Source organism: Clinocottus analis, unplaced genomic scaffold (assembly GCF_023055335.1).
Source record: "Clinocottus analis isolate CAN_PGR_092001 unplaced genomic scaffold, fCliAna1.0.p SCAF_15, whole genome shotgun sequence".
Classification (NCBI taxonomy): domain Eukaryota; kingdom Metazoa; phylum Chordata; class Actinopteri; order Perciformes; family Cottidae; genus Clinocottus; species Clinocottus analis.
In genome coordinates this window covers 7,543,429-7,566,340 of record NW_027175876.1, presented here as the reverse complement: position 1 = coordinate 7,566,340, position 22,912 = coordinate 7,543,429, and the positions used below count along the sequence as shown (strand labels likewise).

General features: G+C 44.3%; 1 protein-coding gene across 2 annotated transcripts in view; it reads left to right on the top strand.

Annotated features, from left to right (window-relative positions):
- The first annotated feature begins 282 nt into the window (after positions 1 to 282).
- The window catches only part of LOC137785638 (pleckstrin homology domain-containing family G member 1), a 37,829-nt gene continuing 15,199 nt past the window's right edge, over positions 283 to 22,912 (top strand). Inside the window, exons 1-4 of one of the 2 annotated variants that reach the window (XM_068577059.1) lie at positions 283 to 464; positions 16,312 to 16,877; positions 21,276 to 21,376; positions 22,404 to 22,473. In XM_068577059.1, the coding sequence (XP_068433160.1) occupies positions 16,461 to 16,877; positions 21,276 to 21,376; positions 22,404 to 22,473 (588 nt within the window). In that variant the 5' untranslated portion in view covers positions 283 to 464; positions 16,312 to 16,460. Of the gene's footprint in view, positions 465 to 7,248; positions 7,458 to 16,311; positions 16,878 to 21,275; positions 21,377 to 22,403; positions 22,474 to 22,912 lie in introns of those variants that run through there. The other variant, XM_068577058.1, reaches the window with a different exon arrangement.

Here is a 22,912-nt window from a genome sequence, read left to right as displayed (position 1 = left end):
AAGTGGGCTGCTTAGATTCTCTCTCTCTCTCTCTCTCTCTCTCTCTCTCTCTCTCTCTCTCTCTCTCTCTCTCCCCCTCTCTCTCGCTCTCCTCCTCTCCCAGTGGGCAGTCAGTTCAGTTGTGTTTTGTGTCCATCTGTTCCTCTCTCTCTCTCTCTCTCTCTCTCTCTCTCTCTCTCTCTCTCTCTCTCTCTCTCTCTCTCTCTCTCTCTCTCTCGCTCCCTCCCTCTTTCCTCTGTGTCCCTCTTTCTCTCTGAACTGATCTCATAGAGGGGTGGACCTCGAACCGGGCGACCTCGACACAAGCCCTACCTGCGTCTCTCTGAAGCCAGTCAGCGTTTCTACGACTGCACGTTTAGTGTGAAACTTTTTGAGTGCCTGAGCTATGGATCTAACGTGTGATGAGAAGACACTGGGATACCAGCGGCTGAGAACAGGCTAACTGCGAGGATGGTCTCTCTGAGGTGAGTCGTCACTGTCTTTAATTTATCATCAATGGTTCTGCTCTTACAACGTTCTCAAACGTCACAGAGCAGAGTTCTTCTTCACAGCCAAGCTCTTTATTTAATCATAATTACAGCGGCCGACTCCACCAAACCTCCAATTACTCGGTCCAAAGTCTCAATTTGACGTGACTCTCATGGCACCTTTGCCCACTTGTCTAATTAGGAACCACAGTGCTGTACTGAAACTGTCAGGTAGGCTGAAGTTGGGGGGGTCAATGCTGAATTGACATATTATAATATATAATAAGTATAATAATATATTCATCTTTGTATTAATGAGATGATGATCAACATGTTTTTGTTTATGTTTGAAGACCCATCTACCGATTTGTAAGGGGCATACATTTTAACATATGTTGTGGTTAGAACAATATAAAGTTGGTTACAAAATAAAATGAATAATTTGTCAGCTGTAACCGGAAACTATAGTTATTTCATAATGTAATCTTATTACAATAACCCACAAACCTTTACCTGTGTGTGTGTGTGTGTGTGTGTGTGTGTGTGTGTGTGTGTGTGTGCGCGTGTGTGTGTGTGTGTGTGTGTGTTTTCATACACATGTGTTCTCCTTCGTGGTGTGTCCTCATTCTGGGAGCTCTAACTGGAGCACTCGGCTTCTGAGGGACACAGACGGACTAAACGGGATGGACTCATTTTTGTCACCTGTTTCCTGGTCATCTGACTTATTTTTTATAGTGGTTTCTTGTACTGTACAATAGATCAGACTTTTATATATATATATATATATATATATATATATATATATATATATATATATATATATGTATATATATATATATATATATATATATATATATATATATATATTAGTAAAACCGGTTCAGATATTATTGATAACCTGGGATCAATACTCTCTATCTCCTCTTTAAATATAGATATTTAAACAATTAACAGAAGTGTGTTGTTTTCGGTTACTTCAAAAACATAAATATAAGCGCCATATACAGCACGTCTTAATATGTGTGCATAGACATAAGTGCATTTTACTCTCAAAAAGATCATGCCACATTGTGTATTCTCATGGTATTGCAAACATAGTAAATCTACCGTTTGTGCACAGTGTTATTTTAGTGTGTCACGTGTTTCCCTAATGGGAGAAAAGCCCCTATCTCTGCGCTCTGCTGGTCTCCTTTCCTGAAGCGAGACCCTAGTCCAGCATTTTAATCTGAGGCCAAACACAGCTTCCTCCATACATCCGCCACATATGCTCCCTGAACACACAACAACTCTGCAAACACACAGACTCAATAGAAAGAACATGAACAATGTATTGCTTTATATAGTGTTGATAGGTAGAAATATCTATCTACAATCCCCGCAGCCAAACATATTCACTTATTAGAAATGAAAGTTATCGTTCCCTGTTGTGAACCACCTGTTTTTCTCCTCTCCTCCTCCTAATGATTTCCTTCTTGTCTGTTAATGTGAATACCAACTCGCTGCATAGTTGAAAACTGACATTATCCCATCGTAAATACTTTTCCTGGGTTCTGCTATGGCCGTGGTGCCACCCTGCTCTATCATTAGCTGCGGCTGTTGACCTTGTTTGTTGTTGACGTAGCAGCTGTAGTTATTTCTGTGTCACTGTTGTTTAGTCTGCTGGAATGGCGAAGACGCTCCTTGTTTTCTTGGGACGCTCCTCCGGCCAATTTTGAGGGATTCCTGCTCTTGTAGAAAAGCTGGAGCCGTTGCCTCAGTGAGGTTTCTGGCCGGCAAGAGGCAGAAATTCCCCGGCACTGTGAGCCGGCCGCTGCAGCCGGAGGGAATACCGTCCGTGAATCTGTTAATGTCATGAATCTGGGAAAACGGTAAAATCAACGCAGGATTTTTCAGAGTTGATCAGGATTGTAGAGTTTACACAGACGACATTAGCCACGGGACAGAGAATGGAAGTTTCTTACTCGTTGTGTTGGTCAGAACTCGGTTCATAATTTATGGACTTTGGTGATCTAATACGACAAAATGTGCTGTCACAAGTGAGCTGCAGCGCATCACTAACAAAAGATCTCTTTCTTGCATCGGCCTGATATAGATGCTGTTCTCAGAAGAATGAATTAAACCCTTTGAACCTCACTTGTTGCATTCTGACAAGAGCCAAGCTAGCAGCGTCCCCCGTTGCCAGTCTTTTTGCTAAGCTAACTAGCCGCTGGCCGGATAGCTTCATATTTAACATGCAGATGTGAGAGTGGTGTTGATCTCCTCGTGTAACTCTCTGCTGCAAAGTGAATAAGTGCATTTCCCAAAATGTCAAACTACGCCTCTAAATTTACATATTTCTTTTAGCACTGAAAAACGTTCCCTGCTTTTAGTTGCCGCTACTGCTTCTTTGTCAACAGATGAGTTAGTCACTTCTGATTGCTTAGTAATAACATAGACATTTGCTGTCTTATTAAGACTGCCCCCTCTTAGTCAATAAGTCAACTAATAGGACATTATGGTTTTACACATTAAACAATTAGACATTAATGCTAATCTAGGAGTCAACAACATCGTGTAAGTGTTTTGCAAATGAGAATTTCTTTGGTCAAATTCACCTTTTCTGACTACCAGGTTCAAACAATTAGGAAAAACATTGTTGTTGGTTTTAGCACGCATCAATAAACCAGTAGTGCTGTTTATTAAACAGGATCACGATTGGAAGGTCAACACAAATGAGGTCATCCTGCAGCTCGGTAGATCTGAAAACGCTTCCATGTGTCGCCGTTACATTTGGAGGACGGGTTTGTCAGTGAGGAATGACTTTTACTTAAGGAGGGGAAACTGTGTGTGAAGGGGTTAATGAAGAGCTCAGGCGGCATGAACAAAAGCTTTAAGAGTTGTGGCACTTAAGGAATCTGTGTGTGTGTGTGTGTGCGTGTGCGTGTGCACGAATGTATGTGTGTGTAAGAGAGGGAGAAAGAAAGAGAGTGTGTCTGCAGATGATCCATCTTGCCAGTGACAAAGACAGACCCGGTCACAGAGGGAGGGGGAAACTGTATATGAATGACCCCTTTACCCACAAACTCCTGTCATTAGTCACAGTCTCTCTGTCTGAATCCATTTCCCTCTCCGTTCAGTCTTCCAATGAGCTCTATAGGTTACCACAGAAACAGCCTTCACTTTAAACTGTGGACAGCTGAGAAAATGAAGAAGCTGTCAGGCTGGCTGTCTGAGCATTGAACCTCGTTTCACACACACAGACGCACACACGCACACACACACACTCACAGCAATAACATCCAGGCCGCAGTCCTCCTCCCTCCATGACATGTTTAAGTGGATAAGGACAGTTTTTATTTCTGAATACACACACATACTAAAACATTCTCAAGAGGCTGCAGTCTTTTAAGTGGGAGTTTACAATGCTGTTGGAAAACAAGTGATTGTGTGTGCACACCAGTAAACGTTGAATAAAGTGTGTCTGAACCCTGTGCCCTGCTTCCCTGTTTGCACTGCCCAAGTGTTATGAGGAATGGGGTTGCTTTATTGACTATACGCATTTTCTTCCTTCTCTCTCTCTCTCTCTCGTCCTCACTGTCTTTCCACACGCCACTTTGCCTTGGAGATGAATGCCTCACTGTCGCCATAGTGACCACCATGGCGCTGTGGCTCCCGATCAGCTTGGCAACGGCGCAAACTCTCAAACCATCAATTCTGACTCTGGGTGCTTGGAGTGAGTCTGAGGGAGAGTCTGCAGGGTGTAGCTTGTTGGGAGAGAGGGCTGATTTGAGAGGGCTGTAATGCAGCAGAGTCGAGTTCGGCCGGTGGGGAAAAACTCCTCGTGGACTCGACTGCATGTCGTGCAGAAACTTTGAGTGTTGATTAATCCTCTAAAGGGTGCACCTGGAAACAGGCAAAGCATGAGGTATGAAGTCTGGGAACTTGCAGATAACAAAATGTCGTAAAAGTTGTCGCAGAGATCTCCACAATTTGTGTCCTTAATGTGGAACAACCTCGCGAAACATTGGATCCTACATTACCCATAATGCAAATCAACAGCATCTTTCACTAATTTTACTTTTACATTTGTTGATGCAGACGTTTTAAAATGAGATACAAAGATGGATTACTGAGCGGTTTGGTTTCTGGTAGGACTGTTCCCAGTCTTGCTAAGCTACGCTAACCGCCTCCCGGGATCACTCTTCTTATCCAACTCTGTGATGTAAATAAGCATATTTAACAAATGTTGAACTATTTATTTAGGACTACCAGCCAAAACCAAGCAAGCCGTCATCTTCGACTCTGGGACATTGTGACAGGCATTTTACAAACTATTAATGACTATTAATGAATTATAATCAACAGATTTATATCAATAATGAAAAATGATCATTGGAGCCACAGGCTGCTGCAATCTTTCTCTCTTCCGTCATGGAAACATGTTCACGAGGACCTGTTCAAGCAAGTTTTCTTTTACTGAATCAAGTCTGTAGTCAAAACATTGAACTAATCTTTGATTGATATCAATACGCTCAGCCTTTCCGTCTCCCCGTTCATAACTGTTAAAACAACGTGTAGCAGCTCATATAGCGATCGTCGTAAGAGGAACAATATTGTTCCTCAGGTCCATCTCCTGCAGGGAGGCCTGGGAGCATTCAGGGGGCATCAGATAAGCCGGACTGCTGCTGTATGCTTCTGTCATCAACAGGTCGTGCATGGCTGAACCGAGGAGTTTAGAGTGTGTGTGCATGTGTGTGTGTGTGTGTGTGCGTGTGCGTGTGTGCTCTGGAGGTGGCAGGGGGAGGTGGACACTATTTGGATTGGGAGTGGAGATTTAGGCGCTTCGTGGGTCAACGGACCCTCAGCCCATTAAAGAGAGGGGTCGTGCTTCTTGGGGTCGTGTGTGTGTGTGTGTGTGTGTGTGTGTGTGTGTGTGAGGGAGCGGGTGTAGTCCAGTGGGTCTCTATCATTGTATGGTGAGGTGAAGGGGGTGGTGTTAGCAGGACCCCATGCTGCTGCGACCAGTCCCTGTCTTTAAAGAGAGGCGACAAATAGTCAACACATTTGCTTTAGTGCGAGACACTGAGGGCCCATTGTCTCACGTGTGTCTTCTTTATGGGACACTAAAACTGTCCTGCTTTCTGAAATTATACAGGTTTAGAGCAGAGGTTCCCAATCTGGGGCTCGTAACACCGATGAGGGGCCAAAAGATTAATCTGAGGGGTCCTTAAATGAGAACAAAAACATGCTACACATTTGTTTATTTGACCAGACCTTCCTCTAAGCTTTTTTACTTCCAAATTATAGTATGATTTTAGTTCCTCAGGCTTCCAAACTGCTTTTTAAACTCTGGAGAATCTCGCTTTGCAAACTATCAAGAATCAAAAGTTGGTATTTAATATTTCAAACATTTCCTGAAATAAATCGTCATTGAACTAGGCTCTTTTACTTTAGTTCCTGTTTGCCTGTTTGTGTTAACGCAACGTTAAAGGGTTGGAGGGATTCAGTATTGCACTTTGATTAAGTCTAAGACTTACAACAGACATATTAAGGACATTTTCACAATGCTGAGATGCTCTGACTTGAACTCCCTTGTATGAGTCAAGTTCCAAAAGAAATGCCATAATGCAACTCGTATTATCTTTAATTAAACTCTCCGTGGATCCACACCTCAATTTTGTAACGCAGCCTTCATGCTGTTAAATGCTGCGGCTGCCTCTTCCTCCTCTGGACGCCGTAACTCATCCACACACTATCCACACAGTGTTCTGGTTTGCTTGGCATAAAGAAAAACAAATTGTTTGATTCCAGCATGACAATTAAAAAAATGGGAGGTTTAATATTGTCCATTTGCATACGCTACCCACATTGAAATTATACAGATGGTTGTATCCCTTTTAAGTCTTGAGCCCAAGATAAAATAATCCCGATGATGACAACTGTGAAGAGTATCATGAACTTAATTTGTAAAATCAGCAAAGGGTGCCTTAAAACACACACGAGTGTGCAGTATTTTGTACATTTACAAAATGTGTATTTGTATAAAAGCATGTTAACAAAAGCCAAACCGTTTGGGAACCCACTTCTGACATTTTGTGCGCTCATCGGGTCCAGCCTCTCTCTGATGTGGGACACAATGAGCGGTGCAGTGGACGAGGAGCTTTTGTTTGAGCTGGCTCTATTGATCAGCCGTAACCCCCCCTCACCTCCTTGTAAAGTGTGTGTACGTGTGTGATCTCTGGAGCTGTGCGCAGTTCAGCCGCCTGCTGAGCGTGCAGCAGACGTACACACACAAAAGGTGTCGCCGGCCCTGCGAGCATCACGAACCCAGCTCGAAAAGTTAGATTTTGGACACAGCGAAGAAGAGGCAGCAATGGAATGGAGAGAGGGAAGATAAAAGAAGGGAAAGAAAGAGAGGAAAAAAAGAGAGGAGGAACTCCCAGCTCCTTGTAATTTGCTCAGGGAGAGAGGGAGGAGGAGTCAAGGGGAGGGGAATACCCAGCAGGGAGGGAGCAGTAGAGAGCAGAGGCCATTCACTCTGACACACACACACACACACACACACACACACACGCACTCACATGCAAACACACACATGAACACTTTTAGACACACACATGCATGCGGTGGATGTGTTGCCACAGGAGAGAGAGAGGGAGGGAGAGAGGCATTCAGACAGAGTAGATCCTTAGCAAGCTGAAGTGAGAGAGAGAAAAGACATCAGCCAGTGTGTGCGTGTGTGTGCGTGTGTGTGTTCGGGAGAAAACCTGAGATCGTATGCTCCTGTCTGTATTTTGGGGGAGCGGACTGCAGAAGAAAGGACTCGCAATGATTTGAGAATCTAAGGGGATCTCTCCCGGCTTGAGCTGCAGCAGACTGTTGGGAATACTCTGGATATGTGACCTGCTCAGGAAATCCTGCTCACCTTTCAAATCTCTGCCTCAATCAAAAAAGAAAAACTAATTCACTCTAATTTCTGGGAAATTGGAGTGAAAAGCACAATGCCTACCGGTAAGCAGCAGCTTTCCTTCTTCTTTTTCTTTATATGTGTTCAAGGACGTTTCCCGGCATGAACAAATTAGAGGCACAAAAGTTTTCTGAAGTGAAGTGATTCTGCGATGTGGTGGGAATGTCAAAGGTGCTGCATGTCTACAGGCTGAATCAAACAGGCTTTAACCATATTCATGAATAAAATCCTGCCTTTGCATGCCTCTCTAGGGACTTCACGAGGCTACTGATGATCAGAATGAGATATCACGTATGGCATCACAAAAACATATCGAAAGGTTATTTTCACGGGCCATCTGATCAAACTTCAGACAGCAACTTCTCAACTGAAGGTCCCTTTACAAGCCAGCGATGGCTGTTTGTCTTAGTGGCTCTTTTGTGTGGAGTGTGTGATATTTTTCCCTCGGCTGACAGCGCTGTGTGAAGTGCCTTGGAGCGTCCGTCTCTCTGCAGTACAGCTGTATGAACAGCGTCTCCGGCTTGTTTTCTCGCCCCCGGTGTTGAATGGAGCCTGTTTGCTTTCTCGCAGACTTTGCAGGATCCATTCTTAATGAGGCTGAAACAACGGTGCGCACCGCTTTCACCATCATGGTGGTTACATGTTTTAACTTTGTTAGTAGTTGCACAAGTCATTAAAATGTAGGCTCTTCAAACTAAAGACCCATATGGTATGAATTTGAACCAACAAATAAAATGGACTACTTTCTTTCTATCTCATATCGCTTCGGGCCGGCACATGTGTCACTTCCCTCTCTCGTGGGGTGTAGCTTTGACTGAGTGTCGAGATGCCATTCTGCAGCCTGTGACCCAAATTAGAGCCTTGAGGGCAGCAGTTGGGGGTGGCTACAAATGGGGATATGGGGGAGCAGAACAGAGAAGAGGAGGGGGCGGAGGGGGAGGGGGGGAATAATTACTGTTTAGAGCAAACTCTTTGGTTTCGAGGTGCCGGAGACAATGGACCCCTCCGTCCCTCTCCTCCCACCCTGCGAGCCCAGTCCCTCTGGGAGGACATCTGCCCCCCATTCTGAGCACTCGCGTGCAAGGAGCTGCAGCCCTGTCGAGGCTGGATGGCTGCCGAGTGAAGGGGCAGATCCCTTTTTTTTTTTGGGGGGGAGTAATCTGCCTGATATAGAAAACTAATCAACAGTTCTTCAATGTCATTCTTCAGTGTTCAGGACGTAACGGTGAGCGACTGAAGGGGATGCAGAGAGTCCAGTGGCGAGCTTTAGGCTGCAATCCAGTCGGGTCAAAGAACGAGGCTAGTGTTTCACGCGCCGAGGGAGGGCGAGGGTGTGTGCAGCCACGGTCGCATGGGTGTCCCAAGGGTGGGTGGGAGAGTGTGTGTCCGGAAATAGGGGGTGTAAGTTTGCAGGGGGGCATTTCTTTTCCCACAGAGGCTAAACACCGGTGCTGTCAGCTAAAACTATGCTGCTCATTTGTCGTTGACGTCCAGAGAATGTCTCCCAGACTCACAACTCTTCAACACAACCCGACGATAAGGGATGTCAATCTGTGTATATACAATGTGTGAATGCCACCGCCCATGGCAGATGCTTCAGTGGTTTTAGTTTATCGCGAGAAAAAGCCATTTGTTGCAAATTAGCCTCCCAGCTGTGTGTGTGTGTATGTGTTTACTTTAGCCATGTTTTGTGAGGCAATGAAAACCACAGGAGTCTATTAAGTCCCACCAAGTTTAAACTCCTGTGAAATTCTGTCTTGAGATGGCTGGAGCTTCTGCAGTTTGTTTTGCACCAACAGTAATAAAGACATGTTTGTTTTCTTTTCATCTTTTCTTTCTCCATCCGTCTTCCGAAAAAAACCATCTGCATTATAATGTGTGAGCCCGGCCGGCGCAGCTCTTTGTGATAAGTTGCTTGTTGGAAAACACCTCCCGTCTCCGATGCCATCCTTTCGCGTCTCTCCCACCTCTGCCCTCTCTTTTTCCTCTCGGCTCCTCGGCAGTCGATTGGCTGCGCTGTGAAATCCTGAGTGACACTTTAAGGTCCTTAGCGTCAGTTGAGATCAGGCCTGCGTCTCTATCAGAAACTGAGTCTGACCTCGAGGTGGACGCAGCGGAAGATGTGAGGCCGTAACTAAACAAACAGTAAGGATGTGTGCGCTTCATCATGCTGCTGTTTCTCTGCTCCGCCTGCAGGGAACAAACACTCTCAGAAGCTTGTTTTTGATGCTTTAAAGATGAGGAGAGAATATGGTCGAATACTTTTAAGGGTTAACGTACAACAAAAGACTTGATTCAAAATGAGACGGAGCAAGTGGGAAATGGAAAAGAAGGGGAAAAAAGCACGGGAGTGGGTGGCGTTTGACCTTTTGACCTTTCTTCTCATCTCTTCTTCCTACTTTTATTCCTTCAGGTCCTCTCCTCCTCTCTCAGTCACACATGTCCTCCTCCCACCCTGTTTCTCCATTTTGTTGTCTTCTTAAATCGCAGCTTATAGTGTTCCCAAGATGTTGCCAAAGAGAAGACAAAAACCACTGGACTATAACTCTCTGAGATGCTTTTGCTTCCAACATGGACTTGCATAAAATCTATCCTGTAACGTCAATGATAAGCCGCATGAAAATGAACTCAGTGGCCATCTGGTAGACTTTTGCAGCATAAACAAGAACACACACGAACAAACATGGTTAATTAAAGGATTCATGGGCTGTACGAAGTGTGTGGTCAGGTCCTGTCTGGGACAAAAGCTTCAGGCTTTTCCCTCAAATGTTGGTAAGTCGCAGATAAATATTGCAGCTGTTTTATTCTGACTATTTCAGGCGTTGTGCGGCTCAGTGGCCAACAGTCGAAGGTGGATTAAACTCTTAAATGTTGCATTCAATGTCTTCCTCACGCCCTTATGAGACCAGATATAGCACCGTTTCCAATTGTCTGCTTCAGCTGGATATTTTCTGGCTTTTAGTTATTTTTATCTTAAATTAATTGTATATTTCCAATGAATCTTTTATTGTATCTATGCTTGGCATGGTTTGAGCCCATAGGAATGTCTTGTGGAGCTCCCACAGCAAACCTTGAGTTACTTTATGAGTTTAAAATGGGGAAAAAAAGGATTGGCTGGGATAAAACGAAGATGGCAAGAATAAAGACAGGGAGTCTGGATATAACTGATATTAATGAAAAAGGAACGAGTGAGCAAATTGAAGCAAGAGGGAATAAGAGTTGAACAGAAGGGAAATAGATGACGAGAAGAAAGCTGTGAAGACGACAGTCTTTCACCAACTGACATGATGATGTTGACGTCTCTCTTTCTCATGCTCATCCAAAGTGTCACAGTACATTTATTTTGTGCAGAAAATAAGTGGTTTTACGGCTCAGTGATGTAGTGACTACTTGTGGATTGTGCTTTGGCCGCCGTTGGTTGTGGTTAGTTTTGTTGGTGGCGAAATGGATGTGAAGAGAAAAAGCTCTCTTCTCATTGCTTCTCATTCGCTAGAGTTATATACAATTAGAGGGTGTATGACAGCTAATATGACATTTTCATTGCAAACTGCCTGGTCCTTTATATTTCCTCTGTCAAGACAGTTTGCATTTTTGTGTCAAAATATCAGAAATGTTGAATGTAGTTCTATTCAATGTCCCTCTGTCTGGAGTTGACATGTTCTCTCCTGGGTGGGTTCCTCCGGGTTCCTCCTGTTTTCTCCCACAGTCCAAAGACTTGCAGCTCAGGTTAATTGTCTGTAAATGAACCTTGTTGTATGTGCCCTGCGATACATTGGCGACCTGTCCAGGGTGTACCCCGCCTTCGCCCAGTGTCAGCTGGGATCGGCTCCAGCGCCCTCGCGACCCTGAGTAGGTTAAGCGGTTTGGATCATGGAAATGTTTTTGTCAAATACCGATGTCTTCAATTGTCCGCACTGACCGTCTCAATGCGGCCCATCATTCATGAGTTTGTCTGCTCGTTCATTGGTCACTAAAGTCATTCCTCTTCTCCAAACGGACCCTGAACCACTCGCTCTCTTGCACGACAGTCCTCCCTCCAACAATCCAAAGTTCAGCTAAAAAGTGAACCTTTAGAGTTAGCCAAACCACCTGGGTATTTTCCAAAGCTGGAGTCCTTTCGGTATGAAATCCCCACTTTGATTTTCCAGAGCTGTGTTTTATTGGTTAGGGTTACTGCCTCGAAGTTGCGTGTAGGCATTGTTTCTGGAGCCAGAACAATACACATTGTCAGTTTTCTACAGTTGTTTTGGACCAAATGATTAACCAAGCATCCCCCCAAAAAATAAAAAATCTGCAAATGTACTTTAAGATATATCTTGAGGTTTAAATGTCCACATAGGATGTTCACATGACAATTATACAACACCGTCAGTGCTGTTTGAGCTACTAGTGATGATCATCAGGGCCGTAAAGAGACGAGGGTGCTGACAGCTGTTTGCTGACCACTCCAGCTTAAAGAGCACTTCAGGTGACCATAAAGAGCTCCACTGAAGTGGACGATTTAAGTGTAGCGTGAGTCATTAAACCTGGCTGGGCTGGGAGTGAGGCTTGCGTGACTGACTGCAGCCTTGTGGGTCATACACATGCACATGTGTGAATGAACACGAACAGACACAGCGTGCAGATGGACATTTAAACTAGTCTGATATTGTGTTGATTCATTCTTATCTATCTTTGCATCATCGTTAACAACTGATAATGATAGATCATCAAGTTCAATTCCTTTTATTATTGAAGGAGTATGTGAAGATAAGGTACATGCTACAAAAACACCCACAAGATCTCACCACAAAGTCCATTTAGTGGCTGTCGGGGAGTTTCCAACTGTATTGCAGTCAGATTTAATCGGTGTTTCCACAACTGGGAAACTTTTCTTTGCTGCAACTCTGCTAAAGAAGAAGATGCGACCAAAATGTCCAGAACAGCTACTAAATGGAGCTTGTGCCAGGATTATTTGGTCAAATATGATGTTCAAGGTCAAACATTTTCAATATATATTTGACTTTCAATCTGAAGTGACTCACTACATGAGGGTGTCTTCAGCTCACAAAAGCGTTCTACACATTTCAATGTCATCCAGATGAGCTGCTGAATGTATCAGAATATATCGAAGAGTATTTAGCCTTTATTACGTCCAAGGGTACTTTGAAGATTTTCATTTCACTTGGATTCTTGAATAAACATTTATTAAAATACATTTTTCTTAAATCTTGTTCATCAAAATAAGCAAAAATACATCTTAGAGGTATTTGTTAATAATAAAAAAAAAGAATGACAAGAGCAAAACACCACATGTGTAGTATATTGCCTGTGTTTTGTACCCGCTGTGCACTTTGTCTGCTTGGTCTTTATTCTGGCTCCTCGTGGCTCTCGCTGTTTGCCTTCCAGACTGGCCGGATTTTCAACTTATTGAACTTGACTGAATAATAAAGCGGCCCAGCTCTTTGTCTTTTTCATGTTAAATGAAAGCCAGAGATTGAAGCCAGGTTCTCTCTCGCTCTCTCTCTCTCTCTCGCTCTCTCGCCAGATTGTTAGTGTGTGTCTCTCTCTCTCCTCTAATCCTTACACATAAACACACACAAAGAGGAGAAACAGTCCCAACCTGCATGCTGAGGAGCATAATTAGAGATCATTTACAAGGATCAGGTTGAACATAATCTGGACAGAAGGTAACTGAAGCTCGGACATCTTTGCTCTCTGTCTGTCTGTCTGTCTGTCTGTCTGTCTGTCTGTCTGTCTGTCTGTCTGTCTGTCTGTCTGTCTGTCTGTCTGTCTGTCTGTCTGTCTGTCTGTCTGTCTGTCTGTCTGTCTGTCTGTGTGTGTGTGTGTGTGTGTGTGTGTGTGTGTGTGTGTATTGAGAAGAGGGGTGGGGGTGCCAGTTGTCTGTGTGTGTGTACAAGAGCCAGTTCACCCAGGAAACAACCAGGGTGTGCCCCAAACATGAAGCTGGAAGGTGGGAAGGAGGGGCTGGGCAAACACAAGATGGAGCAATATCTCTTTGAGGTGTTTGGGTTTCATGGCAAATGGAGAAGCGTGTGTGCGTGTGTGTGTGTGTGTGTGTGTGTGTGTGTGTGTGTGTGTGTGTGTTGTAGTGCAGGTTGCACGTGTCCAAACTCTGCCACTGATATCTGGCCTAAATTGATGGTGTTGGACCATTAAGTTATTAGCTCAGTTAGTGTTATCTTTAGAGTGATAAACTGAATGCATTTTGTGTGATACACACACACACACACACACACACACACACACATACACACACAGTATAGATGTACATATATCACTTACTGTGATAAGGAAAGATATATTATAGATTTGTCAAAGGGCAAAGAAAATGGCAAGTTACCCATTAATGTCGTGGTATGTAATCTAATAAAGGCCTTTGTGCATTGTGTACGCTAACTTGAAAGCAGTTTATTGCTTATCCAAAAACCAAGGCTGTTGGTGTGTGTGAGTTTGCTGTTTTCACCCACCAGATTCCTTCTCCTGTCTGATCTGTAATTGTTAAAAAGTGGGTCAGGATTAGGAGTGCAAACATTTGGATGGATAGACACAAACATGGCTAGTGAATTAGTTCCAAACTTGTCTGAGGGGAAAAAAAAGTTTTTGAATGCTCCAATTCCTTCCTGCTTTTCTTGGCAAAGCAGTGGAGCGAAATAAAAACTGATTCACCGCTTCAGTTTCCTTCTGAGAAACTATATAACCCAAAATGTTGATCATTTTGTATTCCTGTGATACTCATGTAAGGTTGTGTGAGAAAGCAGCACTAAGCAATACTGAACACAATGGATAACCGTATGCCACCTGCCGAGCATCAACAGCAGCTCGATGCAAAGAACAATTAGCTGAGGAAGAAAGTGGAGCATTCAGTTGCTGAAAAAACAAAACAAAGGTAAAAAGAGAATGAATATTTTACTTGTTCAGATTAGAAAGATCTGTGATTAGGTTGATGGGTGTGGGATTAGCTTAGGACCTAACGGAAGAAAAGACTGAAAATGTACAGCTTTCAAGCTATTCCTTAATAATCCACAACTCCCAGTGACTGACGATAAATATGCCAATCAATTTGTAGGGTGAAGTTTTAAGCTTTTCGAGGAAAAAGTAGCTGGGAAAGTTTAGATTTGATCATCACAGGCCCAGCTAGAGCAGGACAATCTGGTACCAGCACAGTCGTGGTTGCCTGAATCAAACCTCTGATTGCTCCATCGCAGACCAGTCAGACCGGCTGCCCGAGTGATTTCAAAAGGAGTGTCACCATGGCAAAAAAGACCTCCAAGGTACCTATTTGAAAGGTGAGAGAGCGGGATTCTTTGAGCTTGTTCTCAGTTTCACGTTTCATGTTTTCAGTCTGTGATCTTCGATGCTTTGAAGTGAGACAGGTTTAGCCTCAGCCGGCGATGCTGGCAGCGAGAGAGCGACACTGTCCTGTAAGGCATCGGATCTCAATGTTGCCACAACACAGGTGCTGCCGGGTCACCGGTACATCAAGCTTTGATGATAAAGACTGGTGTCAAACTCCCACAGAGCTGGTATGAAGCCCTCTCATGCCGTCCTTCCCTCGCTTGTCCTCTCCGTTTATTCGCTCCCCATTCTTCCCGTCACAGCTGGCCCTTCTGTGAAGCTAGACTTTGGAAAACGTTGAGGGGAAACTTGGAAAGCATCCGTCTGATACGCTGCATGTGTGGTTTCACTTCAGCTGGCCTTGGCTGAGGGGCCTTGGGAGCCGGTAATCATATCTTAACGGATCTCTTGGCGGACACAAGGTTTTGAGCCAGTTTGGCACCGGCCTGACGCCAAATAGACCCCTGCACACACACAAACGTGTCTCTCCATTGAAATAGGGCTTTCATTCATTGCCTCCGAGCGGAGTGTTCTCAGCATTACACTCCTAATCTTGTCATTGAACTCGATCTTTTTTTCTGTCTTGCTGCAAAAAAAAATGCTCACGCACACACACGCATGGAGTTACTGCTCGCACAAAAACTTTAGAATTCAAAAGTTTCTTTGAGTGGAACTGAGGACAAATCCGGGAGGGCCGGTGGTCGGCCGTGTGGCGGGTGGTCAGCCAGACTGTGGTCAGCGGGAATGTCAGGAACTGGGATGCTAAACAGAACGACACTGTAGGAATATGAAAGTGGTGTTGTAACATGCAGAGGTTGCATACAGTGAGTCCCTTTAGCACTTAGGAAAAGAAATACAAGGCCAGTACCTGTCGAACGTGTGAATTTGGTTATAATTTGAACGGCTCTGCTGTGTGACTTTACAGCATCAGCAAATCATTTGGACATTACTTTTGAGAGCCATCTTGTTACTATAACAAATATGTTTTACTCTTTGCCTAAAGTGCGTATTATAACTCACGTCATTTAATCATTATGTCAGATTTCAAGCACTGAGCTAAACAGCACACAAGTGTGTTTATTTGCATGATTTATACAAAGGCATAAGGGTGAATATGACAACCATAAATTCAAAATGCAATAACCAGAGTCATTGTTTCGAGACATTAAGACCAACAATAGCACAACAACTGGAGCTTTGTGGGCGTGTTGCTACAAGTTAGTACCGACAGAAGAGGAAACAGAAACCAGGAAGTCCAGTGTGAAACTATATTAAAAACAAGACAGAATACTGCAGTCGAGCCAGGATTTAGCAATTTTGGAAGGTTGTTATGATACGGCGATATCTTCTCTGTCATCTCAATGCTTCCAAGGCTTTCCATTTTAATTTTGGACAATGTACTGCAGCACAACCTTTGCTGGAGCTCACTGCAGGAGAAAATTAGGAAGTTATCGTTGAAAAATACATAAATAATTGAGCATGAACTAAGATCAACCGATCAAAACACTATTTCCATATTTAATATGACTTCTCTTTTTTCCTCCTTATTTTCCTCTCTAGACGATTACAACTACCTGCCTGATGCGTTGCCTCCTCTTCCTGAAGTCCCGGACTCCGGCTCTGTCCTGAGCTCCGTTGACTGTCCGGGCCGCTGCCTCCGCTACCCGGCCTTCCGCCTCACCTCCTCGCGCTACAGCTCCGCCCTCAGCATGGACTCCTCTCTCGACAGCGCCGAAAGGCCCATCAGTTACAGCTCCACCTCTTCCTCAGCATCCTCCCGGGACAGTCACTGCTCGCTGGGCAGCCGCTCCACCCTCGTCCCCACGCCTCACTGCAACCCAGTGACCCCGGACCGGGACTCTGGGGCGATTCGGTTGGAACTGGTCCCCGCCCGGCAGCTGGGATGCCAGGAGGAAGATGAGGGAAACGATGGACGAGTGGAAGCAGGGAGGGGACAGAGCGGTGGACCGACTCTGACAGAACATTCAGAGCCTGAGGTTGGTCCAGATGGGCCAGGGGAACGGACAGGTCAGGTGCAGGGACCCAGGACGTATGTGGACCGGGTGGTGCAGGAGATACTGGACACGGAGAGAACGTACGTCCAGGACCTGCGCAGCATTGTAGAGGTGAGGAACCCTCAACCACAAGAACATCTTAATCAAACACAACCAGGATGCAGAATGATTGGACACATTGGCAGGAATTCAAATGTGTATTTGCACATTTGGCAGAACATCAAATGTAAAGTGAGGCCTGGAACAAATTTGTCTTCATTGTGAAGTGTGTGTGTGTGTGTGTGTGTGTGTGTGTGTGTGTGTGTGTGTGTGTGTGTGTGTGTGTGTGTGTGTGTGTGAGTGAATTTAACATCTTTAATGAGAAATAATGCAGATTCTCTTTCTTGTTTTATCTGCATGATTTCAATGATTAGAGGCCTGAGGACAAATATGATGTAGAGACGATTAACAGACCAGGATCGCAGAAATATCTGTTTTTGCCATACAGCATTTAAACTAAGACTATGCCCCCAGAAATGGGAGCATGCAGTTTGAAGTTTTTTGAAGGTCCCAACTTTGAAATGTTTCCTGGCTGACCCAGTTGAGGCCCAAGCAGCAGCAGCAGTGGAACGCAAGGAGAAACATGGGGCTTTAAATCACCAGATAACACGCATCCCTTCGGTCTTTATGTTTTTTTTTCCCTCACACACGTGACGTGACACACACAACTCAGTGCCTGCTAAAGACCGCCAACACAATAAGGTCACCTGCACTTGCAGGAGAGGTTTGGTCGAGTTACACGACACCGGTGCCTTTTGTGCCGCAGGCACAGGCACACATTCAAAACTTTCGACTATTTTAAACACACCGACAATACTGTATGCACATACTCAAATAAATACACTCTTTTTGTGAGGTTGTCTTTGAACTGCGAGGATACACATTGCCTCTCGTCGGGGCTTTAGTGGCTTTGTTAAGGATTGGGTGCAGTGGTTTGTATCAAAGGTTGCTCTCCTTTCTCTTTGTTTCCCTGCTCAGCTCTTTTTGGTTCTCTGTGAAAATTCAAATTCATGTTGCGTGCAGTAAAAAATGTGGCGCACACATGTGATGTGTGTTTTGCGTTTACGTTCTGCAGCTTAATTTGGATTGATCGTGGTGTCAAATCACTGTTTGGGTGGCAATTGCTGTGAGCATGCATGTGTTTGTGAGCATGCGTGTGTTGGAGTGTTACCCACCTTTTCCCATATCCTCCTCTTTCACAGTGCTTCCTCCCCCACGCTAGAGTGTGTGTGTGTGTGTGTGCAAGTGTGAGTCTGTGTCTATTTGTACATGTTTGTTATTTGAGGTTAAAAAAGTCTATGACTGTTGACAAAAAAACCGACAGGAAACTCATATTCCCAAGAGAGGAGATAAGTAGTGGTGGTTTGGTTTTTGTGTTGTTTTTTTTCCCTTTTACTCCTGATCGATGTCCCAACCTCTCCTGCTCCTCCTTTCCTCCCTTCTTCAGGACTGGAAGGTGAAGGAAAAGGGGGGCGAGATAGAGGAAGGTATGTCGAGGGACTTAACTCTGAGATAACAATGTCCAAAGTAGGTTAGGAAAACACTGAACAGAGCTTAGGAGCTGTACTTAATAACCCTGCAGACCACCTATTCCCACTATAGCAGCGGACCACCCAGCCCTGAAAGACCACGCTTACATGGCAAGACAGCTAATTCTTCACCAGTACTTTAGAAATAGACACGTGCGCTCAGCCTTTGTACTGTCCTATAAGGACAGTTCCAGTGAGTGCACAGAGGATGGATGCAAAGATTGTATCTGTGCGAATAGGGCTTTTAACATGACAGTTTACACATACTAAGGAAGACAACCGGAGCTGCTGGACAGCATTTTCCCATCTGTTATCAGCGCCGTCCGACATGAGCTGCTGCTGCTGCAACCCCCAGTAATCCCTTTGCCCGTGCTGCTTCCTGCCGTGGAAGAGGGTGTGACAGCTTCAACCCAAATATTTAGCCAGACTCTCAAGGGCTCACCTGGGGTTCATCTGTCAGCGACACACACACACACACACACACACTGCAACACATGAAAACAAATGCAAATAGACAACAGAGTTACAAGAAAAGAAAATATCTGAACCAAATACAGGAACATGTTGCAAAAACAAGGAAAGAAATAGAAAGACGAGGAAATCAACCAAATACAGAAACGCTGCGAGTCCTTCAGAACACAATGGAAACTGGTTGCAGATTAACAGTCGTTTCCTGGAGACACTAAAAATACTGAACGCGGCTGCCATATTTAGTGTCCCATTGTTTTGTAACTCATTTCTGTTGCGATTTGCAACTGTTCTGTATTTGTTTGCGACTTTGCAGTGTTTATCTTCTGTGGTGAAGCTGTTTTTCTTCATTTGCTATGGTTTTGTCTACTTGTGCGTCTTTCCTTGAGTTGCAGTGTGTTGTGCGTCTTAGGTCCACTGGTCACATCAAACATTGTTTGGGTGTTAGTTCGTTCTGCGTGATTACCCCTCCTGGGCTCGATCAGTGTGTGTAATGAGGCCAAACCGTCATCCACAAACAACCTCAAAGACAAAGCTCTGATACTTCTTTCGCTCCTCCTCCTCCTCCTCTTCATCTCTTTCCCCCTTAATGCATCACCAGGCCATTTGAAGCTGACCAGGAATTTGGAAATACAGTAAGGTCCAAGGGAACCTCACTTGACCTGCATAAACATTGAAAGTAATGAGATTTGGATGTTTACACTCTACATTGTCTGAAAGCAATCACTTCCTACTTCGGTGTGTATGAAAAGAGTGTGTGCTCGAGGAGGTTAATTGTTAACACGAGAAAACATCAAGTTTGTACTGTGTGTGTGCGCATGTGTGCGTGCGGGTCCGTGTGTGTGTTGCCCATTGTTGAGCTCAGTCAGGCTTTGCCTGAGTGTGATGATTGAACAGGTCAGGCCAAGTCAGATGTGTGACCCCGCAGCTAATAAAGCATCACATTACACATTCACCTCCAATAGTCAACAAATTCTAAACATGACCCTTTGACGTGACCCCACCCCCAACATAACCATCAACACGCCCGATAGCCTCATTATGTTACTTAAATCCTTTAAAACCACAATCTCGCCCTAAAGCTCCTGTTTTACCTTTAAACCCTGAAACATCCAAGATGGCTGTCATCTGTCATCTCTCCAGTCTTTGTCTTAGCTGAAACTATAGGCAAAAGTTCTCTCTCTCTCTCTCTCTCTCTCTCTCTCTCTCTCTCTCTCTCTCTCTCTCTCTCTCTCTCTCTCTCTCTCTCTCTCTCTCTCTCTCTGTCTCAGTCTCTGTGTGTGTTGAAATGATCAGGGTGTGTGTTGATGGCAGCCTGGTACTTTTCTCAGTGTTGTAACGTCTGCCCTGCCTAGTGACAGACTGTGGTTACTGTACTGGATTCTTCCTCCTCCTCAACTTCTTTCCACACCTGCTCCTGGTTTAAAGTACCCAGACGCATTGAGAACATTTTTGTGGATGTGTGTGCAGTGTGAGTGTTCTTCAACAGTGTTGTCTGATTCATTGACTCAAGACCGTGAAGACGATGATGACATTGTGTACAAACAGCAACGCAACAACAACAAATGAATTCCATTTGGAAGGAATGAAGTGCAACAAAAGCAGCTGTTATTGTTCTCACAAAGTCGTGTAAAATCAGGAGGCCGCCTGCACACAAGAAACAATGCTCTGCTGCTGGCTGCTGGTCTCTCCGTCGCTCGCTCCCCAGCTGTGGCTGGTGTGTAATAAGCCTTCTAATGGCAGTGATGGAGACAGTGATAAGAGCCAGAGAGAAAGATCCTCTTGAATAGACTTGCACTGGTTGTTCAGCGAGTAGCCATGTTAAACCTGCTATTCAGCTCTTTGCACTAAACAACAATACAGGGATCAGGCAGGGCCTCGCGCAAATGGCCTCTCATTACCTACATTACAGCAAATAATGTGGTGTTTTCCAAAAGCATCACTAGAATTGTTGTTGTCTAAACCTAAGAACAGTGTTTTAATATTTTTCTATGAGGATAAAACATGCTGTTGTACATTGCTGGGTAATGTAGCCTACACAATGCTGAGTATAAGTATAAATGCTCTGATAAATGAAGTGACGTAAAAGATAGTTTCCTTTAGCTCTGGAAGCAACTGCATCCTACAGCGGGAGGATTGAGCCTCCTGTAGCTTTCAGTGAACTTGTTTAATTGATACATAATTTAAGTTTACGTTACTTTGTTGCTGGTACTGAAACACATGAGCCTGTCATCGCCGGATCAAATGACAAATGCAAATTATCTGCCAGACCAAATACATCACAAGGCTGTCCAACCAAAGTGGCCCAAGAAAATAACCAGCTTTGAAAGCTACTGAGGTGAAGTCTGTAGGAGTTCCAGTCTGTGTGTGTGTGTGTGTGTGTGTGTGTGTGTGTGTGTGCGTGTGCGTGTGCGTGTGCGCGTGTGTACATACACATGGATTAAAACGATGTTCGTTCTCTTTCTCTCTGCAGGACTACTTGGAGTGTATTAGTAATCAGTCTCGGCTGGCCTTGAGCTCTGAGGATAAAGGCTTCCTCTTCGGCAACATCCAGGACATCTACCACTTCAACAGGTACAACGTACGCTGTGATGGAGACTTTAGACTTAAAGCTGCGTTTACATCGGAGTGGATTGAATGGGAAAGATGAGAAAGAGCCCCATGCTTACAAGTTTTTATAGTGCTGGTCGAGATAGGGTTAATGTGCTTCGACAATAACACTGTAGTTACATTTCTATTGGGCTTGATTACCTTTAACCACGGACTGATGTGAGGTATCTCCGTGATGCTTTTGGCACTTCCATAGCATGAAACAGTAAAACCTATGTTGCAGAACAATCGGTGCCATTCTAAAAATAAAAGTTAAATTATCAAGTTTGAACCTTTTCTTTAAATTCCCGAACAATACAAAAATAAACAGGATAGCAGCAGATCAGTTTCAATGTTTTAAACAACATTGATCTTTCAGTTCGCTAATGAGGCCTAAAATGAGGACTAAAATCAGCTCTGACTGTAAATAAATCTACAGACAGCTTTATGTCTCTCTCAGGCCCAACAGACAATGTACTGCTGAGAAACGGGACTGAGCCACCTGTTAGATTCTGGGAAGGACATTGTTGTTTTCAGGTGTGTGTGTGTGTATATAACAAGTCACCGGCACCGGTCTGAGCCGAGGTGGCGAGTTGCGCTTCAGCCATGGTGGTCTTTCTTCACGCCGATGCATTTCTCAGCTGTCATGCGCAGACAATCTGGCCAGTAAAAAGAAACATAAAAGCAGTTTATAGCGGTTGCAATGACCTCATGCTTCAGCCATGAAACAATAACTCCCAACAGTGGCCTTTTTTCCACAGTGTGCAGTTACACACACATGCACACACACTCGCACAACTACACACAGGAGATGCCTGTTTGAATTCATGGAAGTTTCTCATTTGTTCGGCGCCAATTCCCCCCAGGTCTAATTTCTGTCTCTGACTTTTGCTGCTGAAAAACTGTCTGGAGCAATGAATTGTAGGAGAGAAGTTTATATATAAGGACGCAGGAAATTGTGCTGATTTTTCTCGTCAAATACTGATTTCTTTGAGTTCTTTGTTTGTTTAAGGGATCTTCTTCATGACCTTGAGAAGTGCAACGCTGACCCAGTCGCCATCGCAGAGTGCTTCGTATCCAAGGTGAAGATGGTCGCCTTGCTGTTGATGGTTTTTTGTTGTTGATGCTACTACTTCAGTGGTGTTGTTACATTGTTGTATTTCTGAATACTTCTTCTACTGTCTGTCTCCCCGTCTTCACTTCTCCTCTCGTTGAAACTTGTCCAAACAGCTGGTTTAGACATAAACACAGGACAGACATTGAGAAACACTTTTAATAAGTGATAAGTTGACAAAATTCAGGAGAAGACGCTGCATGAAGCATTAAGTTCATTCAGGCCACTAGCATTACTTCTGGTTGTTGGAATGTGAAGCAACAGGAGGTCCGGGAGGAAGGACAACTCCAGAGGAATTTTAAGGGCCGTCCAAATATATAATCACGTTTTTTGTTCTTTTTTTTCACAGAGGGGAATAATAGCAGTGCTTCATAAAGAAAAAGTAGACTCAGCAACTCTTGTCAAAG